Source organism: Rhodamnia argentea, chromosome 7 (assembly GCF_020921035.1).
Source record: "Rhodamnia argentea isolate NSW1041297 chromosome 7, ASM2092103v1, whole genome shotgun sequence".
Classification (NCBI taxonomy): Eukaryota; Viridiplantae; Streptophyta; class Magnoliopsida; order Myrtales; family Myrtaceae; genus Rhodamnia; species Rhodamnia argentea.
In genome coordinates, this window is record NC_063156.1 from 22840919 (window position 1) to 22865020 (window position 24102).

Here is a 24102-nt window from a genome sequence, read left to right on the forward strand (position 1 = left end):
TTCTAATGTGCACTTCTGAAAATCATTCTAAACAAACATGCTTGTCAATGCCCTCTCTTGGAAGCGAAACTGGCTGGAGCCGCTTGCTGCTACGTACCAAGTCAGGGCTGCCATGTTTGGAGATTAGCTCGATAGCTTTTTTGCTCCAAGGAAATTATGCCTATTGGAGTGGAATCTTTGTCACCAACTTTCGTGGTCGCGTGGATCGTTGTTGAAGTGAATATGCTTTTGAAGGGAATCGTTTTGAATGGTGTTGTTCGACATCCCGCTCTTAAAAGAGAAGAAGCTGTGAATTGTACTCGTGCGGTGCAACTGGCCAAGAGCCAGAGGGAAGTGCATGGGGCGGGAGTCATTTTCAAAACGACGAGGGACCAAAAGTCTCTCAGCTGGCCTCTGCCCACGTGGCAACATTTCATTTGCCCGTTACGAAAGAAACATACATACACAAAATAGAGAATTGTCGTATTTCCGCAGTCAAAGTTTTTCCTTTTACCTTCCTCTCCATCTTTGACGCAGGCCCGTTTCTTTTGTCGATCTTCATTCGAACTTGCTCGTTTCTGTTCTCTCTCCTTCCTTTCTCTCTTTGACGAGTCGCGGAGAGAGAGGGAGAGAGAGAGGGAGGGCACAGCAATGGAAGCTGTGGAGACTGCGAGCCGCAGCACGAGCCGGAGTCTGCGAAGAGTCGGGATACTATACGATGAGAGAATGTGCAGGCATCACACACCTGACGATGAACCTCACCCTGAAAACCCTAATCGCATCAGGGCCATCTGGAACAAGCTCCAAAGTGCCGGCATCAGTCAAAGGTCCCGACTTTACGCGTACATGCGCATATCGGTGTTTCCTCGGCATTTCTTGGCTTAATCGCGTTCAAAATTTCATTTTCATTATCAATTGCATATGAGGTGGAGGCTAAATGATGCAGTGTGTTTGATCAGTGCACAATGAGGTGTTTAGAGTCCTTTTTTTTCCTATTAATTTGATAACTGACGTAAAGGGTTGTTTTTTCCTTTGTTCTTGCGGTTTGGTGAGGTGATCAATGTTTATATGGATTGTTGAGAGAATGTGGATGTGTACGCAGTTGCTGAAATGTCCTGAATTTAAGTGGAGAAGGTTGTTTGAATTGGGAATTTTCTGTCAAAGTTGTTATAATTGGTAGAGTAAAGACGATCGATTTGAAGGAAACATTTTATCTGTTAGCGTTTAATATCCTCGATATACTGGATGGAGAAATGGCATGGTTTAGGAGTAGTCTCCACCTGTTCAATGTGGAAGTGCAGTTTTACAGGACTACCGTTTCAAAGCTCAGATACTTTTTTGAACTTTAGATGTAAGAATACAGTGGCATTATTTAGGTTTGTGTTGGATGTATCAATTATGGGAAAGACACTAGCATTTTTAAATGACCCTTTCAGTTTTTGACATTTACTTCTGATTTTTTTTTCTCTTTTTTCTAGACTTAATGAGCTGACTGAAGAACTAATATAACGGGCAGATTTGACTTTTCATGTGTACAAGAATACATGATAATTGGCTCGTTACATGTTTCGTGCTCACTTTGTTCTTGAAGTTCTTTCTATTTTCTCAATAGTGGGGTACAACTAGTAAATTTTACCAGTGAAGACTAAACTTTAATGGGCATTCCATGTGGGTCAATTAACTTCGATCTAAATCACCGGTTCTCTAAATTTTGATTTCCTTAGAATTGATACATTGACCAGAATTCGAAAAAATTTCTCGCGAAGTGTTCATTAAGAGACACATGGGCACAATGTGCATTCAGTGCTGACATATCAGCATTTCTCTGAAAAATAGGCAGCTTTCCAGTCAAAGCGCATCTGTTACAATGAAAAACAAAGTGCATTGGGTTGAATCAAAGTTCAGCACCTTGATTGTATGATAAACTAGAGTCGGCAACCATTGATGAATTTTACAATTTTGCAGTGTAGCGAAGTGGTATGTCATAAAAGATTAGTCAATTGCTCTGTCGTTTAATGTATGATTTACTGCTTCTTCGTATCCAGATGCGAGGTTTTGAGTGCCAAAGAAGCAGAAGATAAATATATTTTGTCAGTCCATGGCAAAAGTCATGTCGATTTGATTAGGAACATAAGTTCCCAACAGTATAATTCTCGCAGAAATAGAATAGCTTCAAAGCTCAATTCGATATACCTGAATGAAGGTTCTTCAGAAGCTGCTTATCTTGCTGCTGGTTCTGTTATAGAGGTAATCCATTTTAAAAACCTGCATGCTTATTGATTGCTACCTTTTTTAGGTGGTGGGTTACAATTTTCTGCTTCTGCAAAGCCTCTGAACTGCTGGATGAATTATTGGATAAAACTGACTGTAATGGTTACAATGCGTTTGCATGCATGAAGGAACCTCCATTGCATAAGTTTTGTAATTTATGGTATTTGTCTGAGCATATACAGTTGGCTATATATAGTACCTTTTTGCACATGCACTGTACTAAGTGCATAGAGCAATGGATTCTATTGTTAATCACGTAAGAGGGGGCATGAATATGTAATTGCCCTATTCCTGAAAATCATGAAAGATTGTCTTCCTCTACTGCCTAATTATCGGGGTTTGTTGCTTGTGCAAAGGAGAACTAGTGAGTCCTCCCGTGTTTGTGGAAGTATCTTTTGTCATGGTCAATTGTTTTCTAGCTTTGAACCTCTTACTGCTTGAATCCTGACGTCTTTCCAGGCTATTCATCATGGGGAGATCTATTTTCTTGGCAGAAGTTTCTTTTGAGTTATACCTACAGAATTTTTTGACAGCAGACTTATTGGAATTTCTGAAAGTCAAGCAATTTTCTCTTGCAAATCAATGAGTAGCCTAGCTAATCTTTTGCATGAGGACAAGCATTCTAGATTGCTGCATCCATCTGCAACAGTAATATGTCTTCTCCGATGATCACGTGATTGCATATTTCAATTGTGAAGGTTGACCGGAATATTTACCCCTATAGGTTGCTAAAAGAGTTGCCAAAGGAGAACTAGACTCTGCTTTCGCTATTGTAAGGCCTCCTGGACACCATGCTGAACATGATGAAGCAATGGGATTTTGTCTCTTCAACAATGTTGCTATTGCTACAAATTTTCTTTTAAACGAGAAAGTGAGTGTTGCTTACCTAGTCATGGTTTAACTTTATCCGTCTAAGTAGATGTCTCCTCATGTAGTTTTACTCTTTCCATGTTATTTATTTTATTTTATTTCATTTTTTGCAGGAATTGGGCATCAATAAAATCTTGATTGTAGACTGGGATGTTCACCATGGTAATGGTACTCAGAAGACATTCTGGAAAGATCCTCGAGTTCTATTCTTCTCTGTCCATAGGTATAAAAACTACAGCAGCTTTTATGTGGTCCTTATTTCTAGGAGTAATAGCCTAAAATCTCTTTTCCCCTTTCGTGAATTCTTTCCTCATTATAATCTTAAGCTTGTATGCAAGCTCATGGTTAATGACTTAAACTTGAAACTCACTGATGTACTCTCACAATTGACATTTGATCCATAACTGAAAGGTATCAAGCTCACATTTCAGGCATGAGTTCGGGTCTTTTTATCCATCCAACGACGATGGTGACTATACAATGATTGGAGAAGGTCCCGGTGCAGGGTATAATATAAATGTCCCGTGGGAGAATGGTCGGTGTGGAGATGCAGACTATCTAGCAGTGTGGGACCACATCCTCATCCCCGTTGCTAAGCAATTTAATCCCGATATGATACTAATTTCTGCAGGTTTTGATGCAGGTCGGTTTATCATATATCTGACTAGCAATTTTTATATGATGGGTCATTGGCATCATTCTTTTAGTTTCTATGTTTTTTCCAGTTTTGCTTCGTACTTTTGTTTAAGTTATAGGTTTGGTGTTTGCACAATTTTTCCCTCACTTCATGTTAATGCACTGGCAGCTTTGGTAATGTGCTTGGCTTTGTGACATGGTTTCTTTGACACATGCATGAATGAGTGGTTTTCTTTATTGACTATAATTTCATGGAGGAATCAAATAACAGTATAAAAGATTGTAGCATTTAATAGAAGTTACATGGGTTGCAGAAATTACAACTAGTCATAGTAGGTGGAAGCTGATATTTGGTTCAGAATGTGGTCAGTGCAACAGGAATGTAGCATAGAGATCAAACTAGATAATAAGATAATATGCCTGCTTAATTTGTGTCCACAGAACATTTTGCTGGGCTCTTACGTGGAGGAAAAGCATGCAACAAATTCTTGTAAACACGTTGTAAGATGATTAGATAAAAGAAAATTTATTGTCTTGTTTCGTTCACATGAAAGCATGTAAGCCCCGAAACGGAATCATAGATAGGGAAGAATTATAAATTCTTGAGATTATCTTTATGTCTTGTCTTAGTTTATTAAGGCCTATTTGAGGTTGATTACGCATATTCTACATCCGTGGCCTTTACTGCACGATTAGTGCATAATAGGTGAATATCAGAGGGGCTTGTAGCTGCACTGGCCATGCCTACCCATCCTTTTTACTTATCAAAAAAATAAAGAAAGAGGGGGGAGGGTGGACATTGTTGTGAGATAGAGTTTGGGAAAAGCAGAATCCAATGCTCATGGGCTTTCACTTCCCTATCGCCTTTTTACTTATCCTTGTTGAAGAAAGATAAGGATCTAAATTTCATGATTAATGCCTAAAAGGGTTAGCATTAGATTCTGAAGTACTCTTACCAAATCCAAACTCACGATATTCCATTACAAGATAGTTTTGTGAAACCGCTTTAGGAAGGTATCCCTTTGAATGGTATGTTTTAGTCAAAGTGCATCTGAGCTATAAAAAGGAATAGCAAGGTCGGATTTTGCTTTTGTTGTTCTGTTTGTGCACTTCCTGTACTTCCTCTATGTAGTATATATGACGGTGACTAATTAATAGTTTAATGCTTATAACAGCTGTTGGTGATCCTCTGGGAGGTTGTTGTGTCACTCCATATGGATACGCCATGCTGTTAAGGAAGGTCAATTTCTAGATAAGTTTCTGTCAATTTTTTTGGTAGCTGGAATCTGTCTCTATGCATTTTACGTTTGAAATATTGTGAATAATATGTAAATCAAGTCAGAACGACAGGAATTTATCCTCAGGAAATCCTCTTTCCATGTTGGCTCGTTATCATCATAAAGAGTATTTGATCGGCTTTTTTGAATCCCTACAAGGCATTAAGCATTTTGATGTTTCTTTTCAGTTAATGGACTTTGCGCGAGGTAAGATAGTATTAGCATTAGAAGGAGGATACAACCTCGCCTCAATTTCAAATTCGGCCCTCGCATGCATGGAAGTTTTGCTGGATGAGAAAATCGTCACTGGTTCCACCGAAGCCTATCCTTTTGAGTCCACATGGCGAGTAATACAAGTGGTAAAATGTTTATTCCCTGGGTGGTCTGGCAATTTGTCTCACCACTATTTTACCTGCATTTTATTATTAATCAAATGATAGTGTGCTAATAGCAAGCTAACTTTCTCAGGTTCGTCAAGAACTAAAAGCTTTCTGGTCAGTACTTGCTGATGAAGTGCCAACCAAGTTAATAAGTCAAAAAGCACCCATTCCGGTAAAGGTTCTTGGCTTTTGATTACTTTTATGCGAGTATTCTTATGTCCTCGAATTCTGAATGCTGGAATACTTACGTTTCCTAGAGGGTGATTGCACCTCGCATTTTTGTTCAAAGATAATTCTTCTCAATCTAGAGATGTAGGGCCTGTTTGGTTTGATTTTGGGGAAATGTCTTTAGAAAAATGCAAATAATGTTTGGTAGAGTGAATTAGGGACACATTGAGAAGTAACTTTGACCTAAAGGCTTTTGCTAAAAACTGCACTTTGTATAGGACTTTGATTAATACATATATATAAATCTCAAACTATTTGCTGGTAGAACTTAGCTACCGGTGAGCCAAATCTGCCGCTGGTTAACCTCACCCAAGGTGGTATGACCTCAGGCACTTGGGGTCGCGAGACCCACGACCCAAGACGGCGGCACTTGGGGTCGTGGGACCCAAGCCTCACCTAAGGTCGGGTAACCTCAGGCAAGGCTAGACGGTGGCCGATGTGGTTCGCCAGTAGATGAGGCCTTATGCTGGCAAAGTAGGGTTTCAAGGACATTCTCGGAATTATGAAAGTTGAGCGAGGCCAAAGTTGGAAGGAAAAGTAGTCATTTTGCATTCTGTGAATGCTACTTTTCAAAGTACCTGCGGACTTGCCTTGTGCTAGAGGCCTTAGAAATGTGATTGCATTTTTCCAAAGTTTTCCAAAAAATGAACCAAATGCCATTTGCATTTGGCCAAGGGACTAGCCAAATCCAAATGCTGAACCAAACAGGGCTATAGTATGTTACTGACTGAATCCTGTCACAACCCAGTATTAATTTGTCTTTTATAGGGTTTATGAAGTGAGTTTTGCAAGTTAAATGTTCCCTTTCTGTTTATATCAATATCGTGGTCCCCATTACTGAAGGAATCATCATGTTGTTCCAGAAAATTCTCATTTCAAGCTGTGACTCTGAAGCTGAAGATGTTGAGGAGCTTCTGCAGGAGGTCATTCGACCTCTTTCAACTCTCAGGGTTGACGAAGATTGTCGTGGTAAAGAAACTTGCCGTGAATTGAATTGTGAAAAAGTAGTTCCGAGTTATATTAATATTATCATGATCTTCAAATGAAATGTAGTTCTTGCAGAATCTGCTTCTGTGTCCTGGAGATCGGATCTGTCAAACATTGACATCTGGTATGCCACCTTTGGATCAAATATGTGGAAGCCTAGATTCCTCTTCTATATTGAAGGTGGACAGGTAATGCACTTTAAACTTACCTTTTCAAGCTTTAGAACCGTTTCATGACATTCATGATGATTGCCCTGCGGTCATACTTGCAATGTGGTCCTATAAACTGATTTCAGGTGGATGGCATGCAAAAGCTATGTTCTGGCTCGATGGACAAAAGGCCGCCTAAAGAGATTTTGTGGAAGATCTTCCCTCACCGATTATTCTTCGGCAGGGAATCCACACGTACATGGGGTTTGGGAGGAGTTGCTTTCCTTCATCCCGAAAGCAAGAATGAGGATATCGTGCACATGTGCCTGTATAGGATAACGTGCGTCTTTCTTATGTTTGTTTTTCCTTTACTCTCTCTGTTGAAGGGAATGCTCTCTTCTGAAGGATGGAGTGGAGTCATAACAGAATTCACAAATTTATGTTATACTACAACCATGAACTTTTGTCTTTTCATCTTTTTCTGATCAGGTTAGAGCAGTTCAATGATGTCTTGCATCAGGAAAATATTTCCAGTTATGACATGAGTTCTCCTTTGTTTGATCTTACATCTTTGGACTGTGTTAAAGAAAAAGGATCCATCAACTTGGAAGCTGTCAAGGTATTTCCTTTTGATCTCATCCAAGTACCATCTTTTGCACCCAATAAAGCCTCGACTTTATCTCGTTCTTTTTCAGTTATCACATTCTGTTCTCTAATATTATCAAGCTGGTCGATCTGTTCACAGAAGGGTTGGTACCATAACGTTGTTTACTTGGGAATGGAGCGAGACATCCCTATACTGACAATGACGTAAGTATATAAGTTACCTTTGTCCTCGACCATCTGCCAAACAGATTTCTTGATCCATAGAATTAATTCCGTGTTCCGACTTGCTGATTCATTCAGGTGCGATTTGTCGGATATTGAGAACTTCAAGTCAGGGAAGGTTCCTTTGCACGCTCCGAGTGAAGACTATGCCAACACTTTGGTAAAAGGTTTGGTAGAAGGAGGGCAGCTCTCGGAAGAGGAAGCCGTATCCTACATCAAGGAAGCTGCTACAAAACCCTTATAGAATGCAGACATTATCCATTTGCTCCCCCACTTGTCGTGGATATTTATCCTTCATTTGCAACCTTGGTAGATTCTCTGGAGCAAGAGTGACTCCAAACCAAAACTCTGGCCTCTTAGGTAGGACTTTGTGATTAAAGACTAAGGTAGAGGCTTGTGTATAATCTAATCAAGCTAGTTTCTCTAGTATATAATCTCACTGATCCTGCTGGAGTGACGGCTCCGGCCAACTTTTTCAGGGTTGATAAGCTTGTAATCTCCCCTCCATGAGCATTGTTTCATGGACTATATTTATAGTTTGAGAGGTCTCATGCGTTCTTCAAGACTTGTCTATTGTCACTTCCTTCATTGATGGCAATAAACTGCGTCCATTCTATATACCTCCTCACCGGCCTAGCTCAGTTGTGGTGGTGGGTATACCGCTGCAACACTGCCGGCTATGCAATGTGAAGTGGACCAATGGAAAAGGTAGATTTTTTTACTAAAAAGCGCTCATCATACATTTGTTTTGCTTCCTCTAGATCCCTAAAATACTTCTCATTTATATTCTAAAATCAGAAAAAAAGCTTATCTTTGTTTTCCATTCGAAATTTCGATCAGCATGTCCAACTTATGCCCATTGGCGTCGTCAACGAAGCCTCCATTCTTCTCCACGCGGTACGTGTGATCTTGCCCGTTGGGCCCCACGTCGATGTAGATAGTCGAGTTCTCGTCTATCTCCTCCCTCACGAGCATTCTTGAGAGCTCAGTCACCACATTCTTCTCGAGCCATCTTTGGATTGGCCGAGCACTGTAAACTTATAATGGGAATGAGGCAAGTCACCAATATGTGATTCTAGACGGATCCACAAGGTAAAGCAGAGAACCAGAATAGACTAAAACCTACCGGATAAGAACTCTCTGCTAGGACAAAGTCCAAAGCCGCATCGGTCACAGCCAAAGCAACGCCTCTTTCAGCCAATCTACTCGCAACATCCTTCATTTGCAGTCTGGTCACCCTCCTCAATTGTTCTCCTCAGTTGTTCGCGCGAGAGAGGATCAAACACTACCATCTCGTCGAGCCGGTTCAGCAACTCTGGCCTAAAGTGCTTCCTCACCTGTTCCATTGAAAGGATACGTCAGCATCCTCATTATAATCTGCGAAACAATTAGATCGCTCGAATGGAAACTAATGCCTCACCTCCTGCATGACTCAATCATGGGCAACTTGCAGGCCTAATAGAAGGTGCTCTGCTCCAAGGTTTGAGGTCATGATGATTACCGTGTTTCTAAAGTCAACCGTTTGACTTGGCCATCGGTTAATCTGCCATCATCAAGAGTGTATTGAAAACAGCTATGTGGGCTTTCTCCACTTCATCGAACAACACAACACTTCAGGGCCTCCTCCTCACAGCTTCGGTTAGTTGCCCACCATCTTCATGTCCATGATAACTGTGAATTACAAATTAGACAAGACAAGGATCAGATTCTGCCACAAACATTTGCAGCAAGCATGTTATACAAAGAGGAATCATCAAGGGAAATACTTACCCAGGAGGGGCACCAATTAATCTTGACACAGAATGCTGCTCCATATATTCCGACATATCAATCCAAGTTAGAACATTTTCATCATCAAAGAGCTGCTCAGAAAGGGCCTTGGCAAGCTCAGTCTTGCCAACACCCGTCGGTCCCAAGAATAAGAATGAGCCAGTTGGTTGTTGCGGTCTCCCCAATCCAACTCTTGACCTCAATACAGCCTCTTCAACAGCGCTGACCGCTCGATCTTGCCCCACAACTCTATGATGCAGCCTCTCAGCCAGTCCAAGTAATCTCTCTTTCTTGTTCTGGCAGAGCCTCGTTACAGGAATGCCAGTCCACCGGCTCACAACCCAGCTATAGAGTCTGGTCCGACAATCTTGGTCAACATTAAGTTCTCCTCAGTATTTCCTTCCAGCTGTGCAAGGACTGCTTCCACTTTTTGAATTGCACTGTATTGCAGGTCCGCAGCTCTAGCCAGATCATATCTTCTTTCAGCCTCTTGCAACGCAAACAAGAGCCCCTCACGCTCCTGTTTAAGTTGCCTGATTTCATCAATCCTTTCATTTTCCTTTCTTTACTTCATCATCAGTGGCTGAAGCTTATCACTCAAGTCATCCAACTCTTTTTATGAACCTGCGAGTAAATTCAAAAAATATTTAATGAAAGAATTCGATAAATAGATTAAGCATAAGAAATTTTCTCAGCGGATTCATCAAACTTACCTCGATAAGGCAAGCTTTACTAGCGTTATCCTTCTCTTTTTCTAATGCACGAAGTTCAATTTCTAGCTACATTCTTTTCTGCTCGAGATTATCGATCTCTTCTGGCTGGCTGTCTAGTTGAACCCTCACATTTGCACAAGCTTCATCAACTAAATCAATTGCTTTCTCGGGCAGATGACGACCTGCATAGAAAAATAACCATAGGTAGTCAGTTACCTTCGCAATATCCAAAGAACTTTGAAAAGTGCTAAATCGACCGGGTGCAAGCCTTGCCAGTTATGTATCTACTAGACAGCTGCGCGGCAACAACAAGAGCCTGATCTTGAATTCGAACACCATGGTGTCCTTCATATCTCTCCTTCAATCCTCTCAAGATACTTATAGTATCAGGCACACCAGGTTCTGCCACATAGACTTGCTGGAACCTTCTCTCAAATGCAGCATCATTCTCTACATATTTCCTGTATTCCTCAAGCATCGTAGCACCAATACATCGCAGCAGTCCTCTGGCAAGCATCGGTTTAAACAAATTGGCCGCATCCATAGATCCTTTGGTACGCCCAGCACCAAGAACAAGGTGAATTTCATCAATAAACAGTATCACTTTTCCTTCAGCCTCCTCAACCTCCTTCAAGACCGCCTCCTCGAATTCTCCTCTATATTTCGCTCCGGCTACCAAAGCACCCATATCCAATGCAATAAGCCTGACACCCTTAAGTTTGCGAGGCACATCGCCTTTTGCTACTCTCTGAGCCAGACCTTCGACAACAGCAGTTTTGCCCACACCAGGCTCCCCCATGAGAACTGGATTGTTCTTAGTCCTCCTTGACAGGATCCTTACAACCCTTCTTATCTCCTCATCCCGCCCAATAACTGGGTCAAGTTTGCTGACCTGCTCCACTAAATCCCTTCCATATGTCTTCAATGCTTGGAAGGTAGTGTCGCAGAAAGCACTCTCCACCTTCTTCCCTTCTTTCCCACGAAGCTTCTCGAGCTTTGATTTCACTCTTGCGGTAGCAACCACAGTTTCCTTAAGTAGCCGACGAATTTGTGAATCCTCGAGAAGGCCAATTATCAACTGATCAACAGCCAAGTGGCTGTCGCCAAGAGACTTTTGGGCAGCTGTGGCACGCCTCGTTGCTTTTTTTAGGCTAGTGCTCGCATGGATCTTATGAGGAGGCGGGCTCTGACAAGGAAGTTTCTTCAAGGCTTGGTTGAACACTCTCTCTGCCGCTTTCGCGGCTTCTTCACCCCCAACATTGCTGATGGATTGGCTGAAATTCCAGCTGGATCCAGGATTAGAACCGCGGCAACATGGAGAGGAGTAACTTCCTTATGATGGAAACTCTTTGCCAGCTCATGGGCTCCGGCAAGAGTGTCACCTGTCTCTGTCTTGTGTGTGAACTCATCAGGAACCATAGTGCTTCCGTATACCGCACAGAGAGCAATTACAACAATATCGAATACCATTCAGCAACGCTACTCGTGCAAGCAACATTCACTTTATGTGATTGGCAGTGTCGATCACTGACGCCGGTCTCCCTCTAATAAATTCTAGCAAACCATCTTAACCCGAAATCCCATCTCAATCATCATTACTACAACTCTGTGTCTAAGAACCCCATCCGTGATTTGCTATCCAAAAACGCCAGACACATAGACATCAATGAACATGCCCCAAGACCTACACCGGCCAATCACGTAAAATCCTAAACAACGATTTCCGCAACAAAGCAGAGGTATCTGCACAGACGAAACGAAACTAACTCCCACACTTTCTGCCCGCAAGAGACGACAGAATACGCATTGAAAACTCAGAAACAATGTCCTCAGGGTACAATCGCGAAAAAGGAACAGAGGGGACAAGAAAACGCACCTCGAGAAAAGGAAAAAATAGAAACTCGATCAGCAACCGCTCTCGGACACGAACCACGATTCAAACGGAAAGCTTCAACGAGTCGAGTTCACTTCCTCTGCACCCGAACGTTCACTTCCTCTACACCGGAACGTTGATCTGCTTCTTCAAGCGGCTTGTCTTTGAAATTCTGTATGGTGAGATCTTTTAGGTTGTGGTTGTGCGAGCGAGAGAGACGAGAGGCTCTGAGCCTTTTTATAATAAGCAGAAGAAGGGAGACGAGAAACTTTTAAAAATCGATGGGCGCTAAAAGGCAAATCATTCTTTTCTAACCCTCTTTTCGCTTAAAATATGCCTAATTCCCTTAAAAAAACCACAAATTTAGATTCGGTTTCAAATTTATCCATTTTGTCTATAAAAAAAAAATCTCCACTTTAGGTCCAATCATAATTTGCTCCGACATTATTTTTGTCTTAAAAAAATCACAAACTGTTCAATCTCAAATCTACTCCAAACATTCACCCCTTTTTTACTCTAATATCAAATCTGCCCTCAATTACCCTTTGTTCGAAAATCGTCGTTAGTCATCCCTAATTTTCATATATCAAAACACTTTCATTTTGGATAATTTCAACAATTTTTGTTGGGTTGGATTTATATTCATATATCAAAACACTTTCATTTTGGATAATTTCAACAATTTTTGTTGGGTTGGATTTATAATCCATGCTGGTTCATACCTATCGCCCAATTGCTTGCTAATGTGGATCTTTTATCAATGTGAAGATATCATGTCAATTTGGGATTGGAGCACAGATTAAATTTTAGAATAAATTGAAAATTTGTGACTTTTTCTTGGATAAATAGAGGCAAATTTTGGACTCGACGTAAAGTTTTGAATTTTTTCTGAGACAAATAAAATTCTTCGCAAATTTGAAACTAGACCTAAAGCTTGGAATTTTCATGAGACCAAAAAAAAAAAAACTTTGGGGGAAATTTGAAACCGAACCTAAATTTGATAATTTTGTCTTTAACTAAATAAAAAATTGGGGTAGATGTAAAACTGGATAAGAAATTAGAGGTTTTTTAGGGAATTAGGCCCCAAAAAATATTAAAAATTCCACTCTTTTTATGGTTGATAAAAATGCAAAAGGACCGATTCTCTCGTCCTAAGTGTAAGTTATATGAATTTATGGAAGGATCGATTCAATTTGTGCTATTTTTTCCCCTTTTTCATTATTAAGAAAACTTAAATTGAACTCTTCTCGACTAAAAACAAACAGTTTTCCGTCCTTGGGCTGAGAGAAAACTTGGCTAATGTTCTTATAGGGGTGTATGAGTCGAGAGAGACGAGAGGCTCCGAGCCCTTTTGTAATAAGCAGAATAAGAGAGACGAGAAACGTCTGGAATCGACGGCCCACCGGGCGCTAGAAACTACTAGATTCTTCTTCCTTCTGCATTTGCTCTCGTTTCCCCTTACACGTCCAACAACACGCGGGTCACGTGAATCGGGACGGTTGCGCGATCGGAGGATGAGTTTTCCAAATCGAGTCGTTGTTGGTGGAAGAGGCTCTTGGATTCGCCTCGAACATACACCCCCACTCGCTGCCTTTTGGAGCATGATTGGCACGTTGACACAGTGGAAGAGATAATAGGAAATTCTTTGTAAAGGATAAATTGAATTTGGTAGAGCTGAATTTGGTAGAATGATAACGTAAAAAATTACATAGGACGAATGTCCATTGTATAAATAGGACTCATTTAGGAATTAGAATTACTCAAAGATAACATTAAACGAATCAAATCTAATCTAATCGAATGGAATCCAAATCAAATATTGCAATTATCTATATTGCTAAGTTTCCTAAAATTAAAAAACTGCTCGAAAACATATCTAAACGACTCCGAAATGCGAAAATCCATCATACATCACAGCAAAGCTGTGCTTATTGATCGAAGGTTGTTTACGCTTCACCCGATCGAATTTGAGCGCAATCCGAGCTTACAAACCCCAAATCGGTGAATCCGCTTGATTTCTGACAATCACGTTTTTCCAAAAAATCACACGTTAGTTATTCTACATCATTCTCCTCCTCTTCAGAAGAACTCCTCCTCGAGGTATGATTAGGATAAAGGGGAGTCTCTAGAGAATAATACTCGAAGACGTTGGCAACATTGAATGTCGGGGAGATGTTAAGATCCCCAAGAAAATCAACAACATAAGCATTGTCATTAATCTTCTTTATGATTCAATAGGGGCCAACTTTCCTTCACTTCAGCTTGTTATATGTACCGACAGGAAATCGCTTCTTGCGTAGAAAGACCATTACCTTATCACCCACTTCAAAAACTTTCGAACGACGCCGTTTGTCGGCATCTTCCTTACACTTTGAATTGGAAGCAATAAGTTGGCGTGCAACTTCAGCCTGAACCTCCATAATTTTGGTCGATAGATTCTCTGCCGCCACACTATAACCAAGAATCTTAGGCGGAGGAATCGGATCAAGAGTATGCTGAGGTACACGACCATAAATAACTTCGAATGGAGACTTGCTCGTTGAGTGATTGACCGTGTTATTGAAAGCAAATTCTGCCGGGGCGAGATATCGGTCCCACTGTTTAGGCGCGTCAATGCAAAGACAACAAATGATATCCGCCATCGTTTGGTTAACCACTTCGGTCTGTCCATCGGTCGGAGGATGGAAAGAGATCTTGTATTGTAAATCTGTACCAAACAACTTCCACGGGGTCCTCCGTAAGTGAGTGAGGAATTTGGTATCCCGATTAGAAGTAATCGTCTTAGGGACACCATGTAGACGAACCACCTCGCGAAAGAAAATGCCAGCAATATGAGAAGCATCGGATGTCTTCTTACATGGAATAAAATGGGATATTTTTGTGAATCTGTCCACTACAACAAAGACAGAATCCATACCTCGTTGGGTCCGCGGGAATCCCAAGACGAAATCCATGGAAATAGCCATCCATGGTCCGGACGGAATCGGGAGTGGCATATAAAGACCGGTATTCTAGGAATGCCCTTTCGCGGTCTGGCAAACTGGACACTTCTGAACAAAACGCCCAACATCTCACTTTAATTGAGGCCAATAATAACGCTCTTCCACCAAGGCAATTATTTTATCACGCCCCAAATGCCCCCTAAGGCTTCCACCATGGAGTTCTCGGATCAATTTCTCTTTAAGGGAACTTCGCGGAATACAACATTTGTTGCCATAAAATAAGAAGTTGTCATGGATGATCATATCACGAACGGAACCAGCTGCCTTACACTTCGTCCAAGTATCTCGAAAATCCTCATCCTCGGGATAGAGGTCGCACAAAGACTCAAAGCCCACTACTTCATTCTGCATGGTAACAAGTAACGCAGCTCGGCGGCTTAGAGTATTAGCAACTTTATTCAGATGACCTGCTTTATGACGAAGAACAAAATTAAATTGTTCCAAGAAAGAACCCAGCACTCGTGCATCCTGTTCAAATGCTTTTGACTTTTGATGTATTTAAGCGCTTGGTGATCGGTGTTAAGTATAAATTCACGCCGATAAAGATAACACTGCCAATGTTTAATAGCTCGTACCACAGCATAGAATTCTTGTTCATAAGTAGACCATCGGCGTCGAGCTTCACTCAATTTTTCACCGAAGTAAGCAATCGACCTACTCTATTGGGCTAGAACAGCGCCAATTCCTACTCCAAAAGCATCACGATCTAATTCAAATACCTTATGAAAATTTGGCAAGACAAGAATTGGAGTGGTAGATAATTTCTTCTTGATTAAGGCAAAGCTCGCCTCTGCCGCATCGCTCCACCCGAATTAGCCCTTCTTTAAGCATTACGTAATAGGAGTTAAGATGGTACTGAGGTTACGGATGAACCGACAATAGAATGTTGCTAAACCGTGAAAACTCCGGACTTCCCCAATAGTCTTGGGTGTCGGCCACTCTTGAATGGCAGCAACCTTTGTCTCATCAACTCGAAGGCTATATGCACCAACAACATACCCTAGAAACAGTAGTTGATCGGTCATAAAGTTGCATTTGGGCAAGTTGATATAGAGTTGATTAATCTCTAAAACACGTAAAACATCTTGCGGGTGGTCTACATGTTGCTGTTCATCAAGGCTACAAACAAGAATGTCATCGAAGTAAACCACCAAAAACTTTTCCAAGAAAGGCTTGAGGACTTGCGCTATCAAGCGCATAAAAGTGCTAGGAGCATTGGTAAGTCCAAAGGGTATGATAAACCATTTATAAAGTCCTTCGCTTGTTTTGAACGCCGTCTTCCATTCATCTCCCGGTCTCATGCGAATTTGATGGTATCCACTCCGCAAATCGATCTTTGAAAAGACCTTTGATTACGCCAACTTGTCAAGCATATCATCTAAACGAGGAATAGAAAAGTGATACCTCACAGTAATTTTGTTAATTGCTCGATTGTCAACATACATTCGGATGCTTCCATCTTTCTTCGGTGTAAGGAGGGTAGGAATAGCACATGGACTCATGCTCTCTCATATAAACCCTTTCCGAAGAAGTTCTTCCACTTTCTCCCATAGTATTAAATTATCCTTCGGAGTCATGTGATAATGCGGCAAGTTTGGAAGGCTAGCACCGGGCGGAAAATCAATATGATGTTGGATGTCTCGCATCGGTGGTAACTCATCGGGTAAATCCTCGGGAATAAGACTAGAGAAAGCCTTCAGCAAGGGTTGAAGCGCTTTTAGAATTACGACGATTTCCTGCTTGGATCTACTATCTACAATCGGGTACATACCATTCCTCTTACGAACATTAAGTAGAATACCAGCTTTGTTCTGTTTACGAGTAGCTTGCGGAACACTAGCAACTTCATCTAAAGGACGAAGAGTGATTTTCGTCTTCTCCTACACAAAGGAGTAAACATTCTCACGCGCTCGGTAGGTAACATCTACATCATATTGCCATGGCCATCCCAATGAGACGTGGCATGCATCCATCTCAACAACATCACAAAGTATTGTATCCTTGTATGATTTTCCAATAGAAATAGGTAAACGACAAGTCCGAGTTACTTTAAGTTCCGGCCCCTTACGAATCCAACCAATCGTATAAGGTAAGGAATGAGCTTCTGTCTTCATTTGGAGATGATCGACAAGTGCCCTTGATACAATATTCTCACAACTTCCGCTATTAATAATTACGTCGCAGACCTTCTCGCTAATAGTGCAATGGGTGCGGAAAAGGTTATTCCACTGCGAGTCATCCTTTCGTAGAGCTAATAGCAGCCGTCTGACCACGCAATTGACACATTCCCCCTCTTCTTCGGCCACTTCTTCTTCATCCTCCCAATCGTTCTCATAAAGCTCATCTTCTTGCTCGACTAGATTCACCATCTTCTACCGCGGACGATCGCTCAAACGGTGCCTAAACTCATTGCATTTAAAGCACTTCCCCGAATAGGGCTTCGCGTAGGGATTCGGAGCAACATCACGGGCCTTTGATGCAGGGGTTTCGGAAGGCTTAGGAACTTCAACATTACTCCCCGAATTTCGATTCGTATTGTTGAATTGCCGATTAGAGAACTCAGCCGCCTCCTGCGATTTTCCTCGTCCGAATGCCCCTCGAGGAGTATAATTGACCCCTCGATTTGAGAAGTTGGTTCGCTCCAATTGCAATTCTACCTTTCTAGCCATCTCTTGCACGTCTTCTACAGAATATAGATGATGCAGCGAAACACGATCTTGGATATTTAACGTATACCATTGATATACTTGGTGGTTTGTTGCGCTTCTGACTCTACATGATTATTGCGGACCGAAAGCCGGAGGAATTTCTGCGTGTAAGCTTGAACCGTCCGATTTCCTTGTCTGCAGTCCTGGAATTGTTGGAACAAGACTTGTTCATAGTCAGGTGGAAGGAACCGCATCTTGAGCATCTGCTTCATCTGATTCCAAGTTTGGATAGGAGCCTTGCCTTGACGGCGACGGGATAATTGCGTTTGTTACCACCATGCCGAGACACCACCCTTCGGTTTGTAAGCCACCAACTTCACTTGGCGGACCTCTTCAATATCCATGGCGTCGAAGAATTTCTCGACTTCCCAAAGCCAATCAAGGAAGTCTTCGATATTGAGATTACTATTGAAGGTAGGAAGATCAACATTCAAGCGATATTGTTCGGGGCCTCGTCGGTATCCCTCTTGTCGGCGGACTCCACAAACAGGCTCATCATGGAACTCCCCTTGTCGGCAACCTCCATGAACAGGCTCATCTTGGAACTCTTCCTCATCTTCTTCTTGGGAATCCTCGACATAGTCTTGTCGCCTTTGTCGGGGATTTGCCCCACGTCCCATAGCTACTTCTGGAACGCGATCGATCGGGACACGTTCGGCCGGAAGAACGCCGTGGTTAGGGTTAGGGTTTGCGGACAACTGTTGGATTGCGGCAAGCAATTCTTGCATCGCCTGTTGGCTATCTTCTTGAGCTCGTCGAGTTTCCTTAACAAACTGGGTAAACTCCTCTCGTGTAACAAGCTCGTTGGCACGGCGGTAAGCTACGGAGGTATTTCTATTCATGTTGTGAGACATCGTCGCGGGGAGAACCTCGCTACGATGCCAAATAATGCAGTGGAAGAGATAATAGGAAATTCTTTTCAAAGGATAAACTAAATTTGGTAGAATGATAACGTAAAAAATTACATAGGACGAACGTCCATTATATAGATAGGACTCCTTTAGGAATTAGAATTACTCAAAGATAACATTAAACGAATCAAATCTAATCTAATTAAACGGAATCCAAATCAAATATTGCGATTATCTATATCGCTAAATTTCCTAAAATTAAAAAACTGCCCGAAAACCTATCTAAACGACTCCGAAATACGAAAAGCCATCGTACATCACAGCAAAATTGTGATTATTGATCGGAAGGCCGTTTCGCTTTAACCGACCGAATTTGAGCGCAATCCGAGCTCGCCAGCCCCAAATCGGTGAAATCTACCCGATTTCTGACGATCACATTTTTCCAAAAAATCACACGCTAGTTGTTCTACATCACACATTCCCAACAATATGTTCGAGCGGCTCACGAGCCTTTTTATAATAAGCGATTAAGGGAGACAAGAAACGTCTGGAATCGACGGCCCACCTGGCACTAGAAACTACTAGATTCCCCTTCCTTCTGCATTCGCTCTCATTTCCCCTTACACGTCGGATAACGCGCGAGTCACGTGAATCGGGACGGTTGTACGATCGGAGGACGAGTTTTCCACATTGGGTCATTGTTGGTGGAAGAGGCTCTTGGATTCGCCTCGAACATGCACCCCCACTCGCCGCCTTTTGAAGCATGACCGGCACGTTCCCAACTACATGTTCGACCTAGGGTAGAAAGCAAAGTGGACTTGAGTAACATCCTTAAACCGCTTCGTCTGAACTCTCGATCGTTAAATTCGGGGGTATTCTCTAAGATAAATGGAGAAAAAATATTTTCTCTTAACTAAAGGAGGTGATGGCAGGAAAGGTAGATTGTACGTCATCTTTGAATGGCTACCGTCGGGTAAAGTAGTATAGTAGCATTCCACATCTGGAGTAAATTATCGAAGCTTTCAGCTCCTACATCTTTGCACGGTGTCTTGAACCGATTTGTCGGCGACTTACCCTGGTTTCAAGACACTGTATTCTCCTCCCTTGTGCCTTCGCTTTCGTTTCCCCTTACACGTCGGACAACGCGTAAGTCATGTGAATTGGGACAGTTGTGCGATCGGGGACGACTTGTCGTTTTTCCAAATCGGGCCGCGGTTGGTGGAAGAGGCTCTTGGATTCGCCTCGAACATGTGTCACGGATCATAAGTAGGGAGGAATTAGAAATTCTTGAGATTATCTTTATGTCTTGTCTTAGTTTATTAAGGCCTATTGCACGATTAGTGCACAATAGGTGAATGTCAGAGAGAGAGGGAGAGAGAGGATGAAGAGGGGGGGTGTTGGTGTAGCTGCACTGGCCATACCTACCCATCCTTCTTACACATCAAAAAAATAAAGAAGGGAGGGGGGACATTGTTGGGATATAGAGTGTGGGAAAAGCAGAATCCAATGCTCATGGGCTTTCACTTCTCTATCGTCTTTTTACTTATCCTCGTTGAAGAAAGATAAGGATCTAAATTCCATGATTAATGCCTAAAAGGGTTAGCATTAGATTCTCAAGGACTCTTACCAAATCCAAACTCACGATGGTCCATTACAATATGGCTTTGGGAAACCGCTTTAGGAAGGTATCCCTTTGATTGAATGGTATGTTTTACTTAAAGTGCATCTGAGCTATAAAAAGGAATAGTAAGCTCGGATTTTGCTTTTGTTGTTCTGTTTGTGCACTTCCTGTACTTCCTCTATGTAGTATGACGGTGACTGTTTAGCATTCAGTTCTATTAATTTAATAGTTTAATGCTTATAACAGCTGTAGGTAAATCAAGTCATGAAGTTTCTGTCAATTCTTTTGGGAGCTGGAATCTGTCTCTATCCATTTTATGTTTGAAATATTGCGAATGATATGTAAATCAAGTCAGTACCACAGGAATTCATCCTCAGGAAATCCTCTTTCCATGTTTGCTTGTTGTCATCATAAAGAGTATTTGATCGGCTTTTTTGAATCCCTACAAGGCATTAAGCATGTCGATGTTTCTTTTCAGTTAATGGACTTTGCGCGAGGTAAGAACGTATTAGCATTAGAAGGAGGATACAACCTCACCTCAATTTCAAAATCAGCCCTTGCATGCATGGAAGTTTTGCTGGATGAGAAAACTGTCACTGGTTCCACCGAAGCCTATCCTTTTGAGTCCACATGGCGAGTAATACAAGCGGTAAAATGTTTATTCTCTGGGTGGTCTGGCAATTTGTCTCACCACTATTTTACCTGCATTTTATTATTAATCAAATGATAGTGTGCTAATAGCAAGTTAACTTTCTCAGGCTCATCAAGAACTAAAAGCTTTCTGGTCAGTACTTGCTGATGAATTGCCAACCAAGGTAATAAGTCAAACAGCACCCATTCAGGTAACAGTTCTGGGCTTTTGATTACTTTTATGCAAGCATTCTTATGTCCTCGAATTCTGAATGCTGGAATACTTATGTTTCCTAGGAGGCTGATTTCACCTCGCATTTTTGTTCGAAGATAATCCTTCTCAATCTAGATATGTAGGGCCTGTTTGGTTTGGTTTTGGAGAAATGTCTTTGGGCAAATGCAAGTAATGTTTGGCAGAGTGAATTAGGGACACATTGAGAAGCAACTTTGACCTAAATGCGTTTGCTAAAAACTACACTTTGTATAGGACTTCAGTTATTTCTTTTTATTTTTAAATCTCAAACTATTTGCCGGTAGAACTTTGCCTCCGGTGAGCCTAATCGACTGCTAGCCAACCTCACCTAAGGTGGCGTCACCTCAAGGAAGGCCTGGGTCGCGCGACCTAGCCACCGCCTGAGGTTGCCAAACCCCAAGCGAGATTGTCACCTGGTAGCGAGACCCACGACCCAAGACGGTGCCGTTTGGGGTCGAGCGACCCAGGTCTCACCTAAGTCTGGTAACCTCGGGCGAGGCTAGCTGGCGGCCAATTTGGCTCGCCCGTAGATGAGGGTAGATGACGCCTTACGTTGGCAAAGTAGGGTTTTCTAGGACATTCCCGGAACTATGAAAGTTGAGAGAGGCCAAAGTTGGAAGGAAAAATAGTCTATTTGCATTCTGAGAATGCTACTTTTCAAAGAACCTCCGGACTTGCCTTGGGCTAGAGACCTTTAGAAATGTAATTGCATTTTTCCAAAGTTTTCCAAAAGTGAATCAAATGCCATTTGCATTGGCCGAGAGACTAGCCCATTCCAAACGCTGAACCAAACAGGACTATAATATGTTACTGACTGAATGCTGTCACAACCCAGTATTAATTTATCTTTTTTAGGGTGTATGAAGTGAGTTTTGGAAGTTAAATGTTCCCTTTAATTTGTTTATATCAATATCATGGTCCCCGTTACTGAAGGAATCGTCATGTTGTTCCAGAAAATTCTCATTTCAAGCTCTGACTCTGAAGCTGAAGATGTTGAGGAGCTTCTGCACGATGTCATTCGACCTCTTTCAACTCTCGTGGTTGACGAAGATCATCGTGGTAAAGAAACTTGCCGCGAATGGAATTGTGAAAAAGTAGTTCCGAGTTATATTAATATTATCATGATCCTCAAAAATGAAATGTAGTTCTTGCAGAATCTGCTTCTTTGTCCTGGAGATCAGATCTGTCAAAAATTGACATCTGGTATGCCACCTTTGGATCAAATATGTGGAAGCCTAGATTCCGCTGCTATATTGAAGGTGGACAGGTAATGCACTTTAAACTTACCTTTTTCAAGCCTTAGAACCGTTTCATGACATTCATGATGATTGCACTGTGGTCCTACTTGCAATGTGGTCCTACAAATGTATGTTATACTACAACCATGAACTTTTGTCTTTTCATCTTTCTCTGATCAGGTTAGAGCAGTTCAATGATGTCTTGCATCAGGAAAATATTTCCAGCTATGACATGAGTTCTCCTTTGTTTGATTTGGACTGCGTTAAAGAAAAAGGATCCATCAACTTGGAAGCTGTCAAGGTATTTCCTTTTGATCTCATCCAAGTACTATCTTTTGCCCCCAGTAAAGCCTCGACTTTATCTCGTTCTTTTTTCAGTTATCACATTCTGGTCTCTAATATATCAAGCTGGTCGATCTGTTCACAGAAGGGTTGGTACCATAACGTTGTTTACTTGGGAATGGAGCAAGACATCCCTATACTGACAATGACGTAAGTATATGAGTTACATTCGTCCTCGACCATCTGCCAGACAGATTTCTTGATCCACAGAATTAATACCGTGTTCCGACTTGCTGATTCATTCAGGTGCGATTCGTCGGGTATCGAGAACTGCCAACACTTTGGTAAAAGGCTTGGTAGAAGGAGGGCAGCTCTCGGAAGAGGAAGCCGTGTCCTACATCAAGGAAGCTGCTGCAAAACCCTTATAGAATGCAAACATTATTTACTTGCTTCCCCACTTATCGTGGATATTTATCCTTCATTTGCAACCTTGGTAGATTCTCTGGAGCAAGAGTGACTCCAAACCAAAACTCTGGCCTCTCAGGTAGCACTTTGTGATTAAAGGAGACTCAGGTAGGCTTGTGTATAATCTCATAAAGCTAGTTTCTCTAGTATATAATCTCGCGGATCCCGCCAAAGCGACGGCTCCGGCCAGCTTTTTCAGTGTTGATAAGCTTGTAATCTCCCCTCCATGAGCATTGTTTCATGGACTATATTTATAGTTTGAGAGGTCTCTCATGCGAGACTTGTCTATTGCCACGTCCCTCATTGATGGCAATAAACTGCATCCATTCTATATACCTCTCCTCGCCGGCCTAGCTCAGTTGTGGTGGGCGCACCGCCGCAACACTGCCGGCTATGCGATTTTCAGTGGACCAATGGAAAAGGTGGATTTTTTTACTAAAAGCGCTCACCATACATTTCTTTTGCTTCCTATAGATCCCTGAAGTACTTCTGATTTATATTCCAAAATCGGAAAAATAGCTTTATCTTTGTTCTCCATCTTATTAAAAAAAAATAGATACTTATTTTTGTGTAGTTCCTGTGGCACTGAAAGTCATGCTTTTGATTCGGTTTTTGGGAAAAGTTTTAGGATAAATGCAAAGATCTTTGGCCTAAAGAGTTTCGGGAAATGCAACATTGTTTGGTAACTGTTATAAAAAAGAGCTTTTGAGAAAATGCATGAGTGTTTGGTAAATTTATATTTAAAAAATCTTTTGGTGGGATCAAGGTATTTTCTCCATTCTTATCTTTATTAAACTATTATCATTATCATTTTCAGACAAGAAAAGTACTCATATTATTTCACTATCTCTCAACAAATGAGAGAGAATATATGGGCACTAACTTAATTCGTTAAATAAAAAATAATTAATGTTAATTGGGGACTCGCCAAATATTAAAAAATCTGTGTGGAGTTTGGACAGCACTAACAAAAAAAAAACAGGAAAGAAAGGCAACAAAATCCAACCAATAATGAAAGACCTCCTAACCTTAAAATTTCGGGCAAGGAAAAAACAAAAGCGAACCGGTTTCACCCACTTTCTCCCAACACC

The 24102-nt window shown here is 41.6% G+C and overlaps 2 protein-coding genes and 1 pseudogene across 8 annotated transcripts; 2 read left to right on the plus strand and 1 right to left on the minus strand.

Moving 5' to 3' along the window:
• The first annotated feature begins 516 nt into the window (after positions 1–516).
• On the plus strand, positions 517–23261 carry LOC115732900 (histone deacetylase 5-like). 7 transcript variants are annotated; one of them, XM_048281786.1, is made up of 15 exons: positions 520–806; positions 2025–2226; positions 2975–3121; positions 3234–3343; positions 3552–3763; positions 4932–4996; positions 5222–5392; positions 5502–5591; positions 6505–6610; positions 6695–6816; positions 6924–7117; positions 7267–7396; positions 7523–7587; positions 7684–7772; positions 22898–23261. In XM_048281786.1, the coding sequence occupies exons 1-15, from the start codon at positions 631–633 to the stop codon at positions 22972–22974; spliced, it is 1956 nt and encodes a 651-aa protein (XP_048137743.1). In that variant the 5' UTR covers positions 520–630; the 3' UTR covers positions 22975–23261. The 7 variants fall into 7 exon arrangements, with proteins under 7 accessions (XP_048137748.1, XP_048137743.1, XP_048137744.1 ...); XM_048281787.1 differs by having other exon boundaries at positions 7684–7765; positions 22891–23261; XM_048281785.1 differs by lacking the exon at positions 22898–23261 and having other exon boundaries at positions 7684–8164.
• Positions 8413–11507, minus strand: LOC115732854 (annotated as a pseudogene).
• LOC115733653 (histone deacetylase 5-like) lies at positions 20417–22374 on the plus strand. The gene is made up of 4 exons (XM_030664282.2): positions 20417–20792; positions 20902–20985; positions 21980–22085; positions 22172–22374. Exons 1-4 carry the CDS (start codon positions 20460–20462, stop codon positions 22327–22329), a joined length of 681 nt encoding a protein of 226 aa, XP_030520142.2. The 5' UTR covers positions 20417–20459; the 3' UTR covers positions 22330–22374.
• Positions 23262–24102: the final 841 nt, after the last annotated feature.

Bases quoted from the DNA above. Each gene is read 5' to 3' on its own strand.
- LOC115732900 (XM_048281786.1), top strand. From the start codon at position 631: ATGGAAGCTGTGGAGACTGCGAGCCGCAGCACGAGCCGGAGTCTGCGA. The intron at 3,122-3,233 runs GTGAGTGTTGCT...CATTTTTTGCAG, and splicing joins ATTTTCTTTTAAACGAGAAA to GAATTGGGCATCAATAAAAT. The intron at 7,397-7,522 runs GTATTTCCTTTT...ATCTGTTCACAG, and splicing joins TCAACTTGGAAGCTGTCAAG to AAGGGTTGGTACCATAACGT.
- LOC115733653 (XM_030664282.2), top strand. From the start codon at position 20,460: ATGTTTGAAATATTGCGAATGATATGTAAATCAAGTCAGTACCACAGG. The intron at 20,793-20,901 runs GTAAAATGTTTA...TAACTTTCTCAG, and splicing joins CATGGCGAGTAATACAAGCG to GCTCATCAAGAACTAAAAGC. The intron at 22,086-22,171 runs GTAAAGAAACTT...AATGAAATGTAG, and splicing joins GGTTGACGAAGATCATCGTG to TTCTTGCAGAATCTGCTTCT.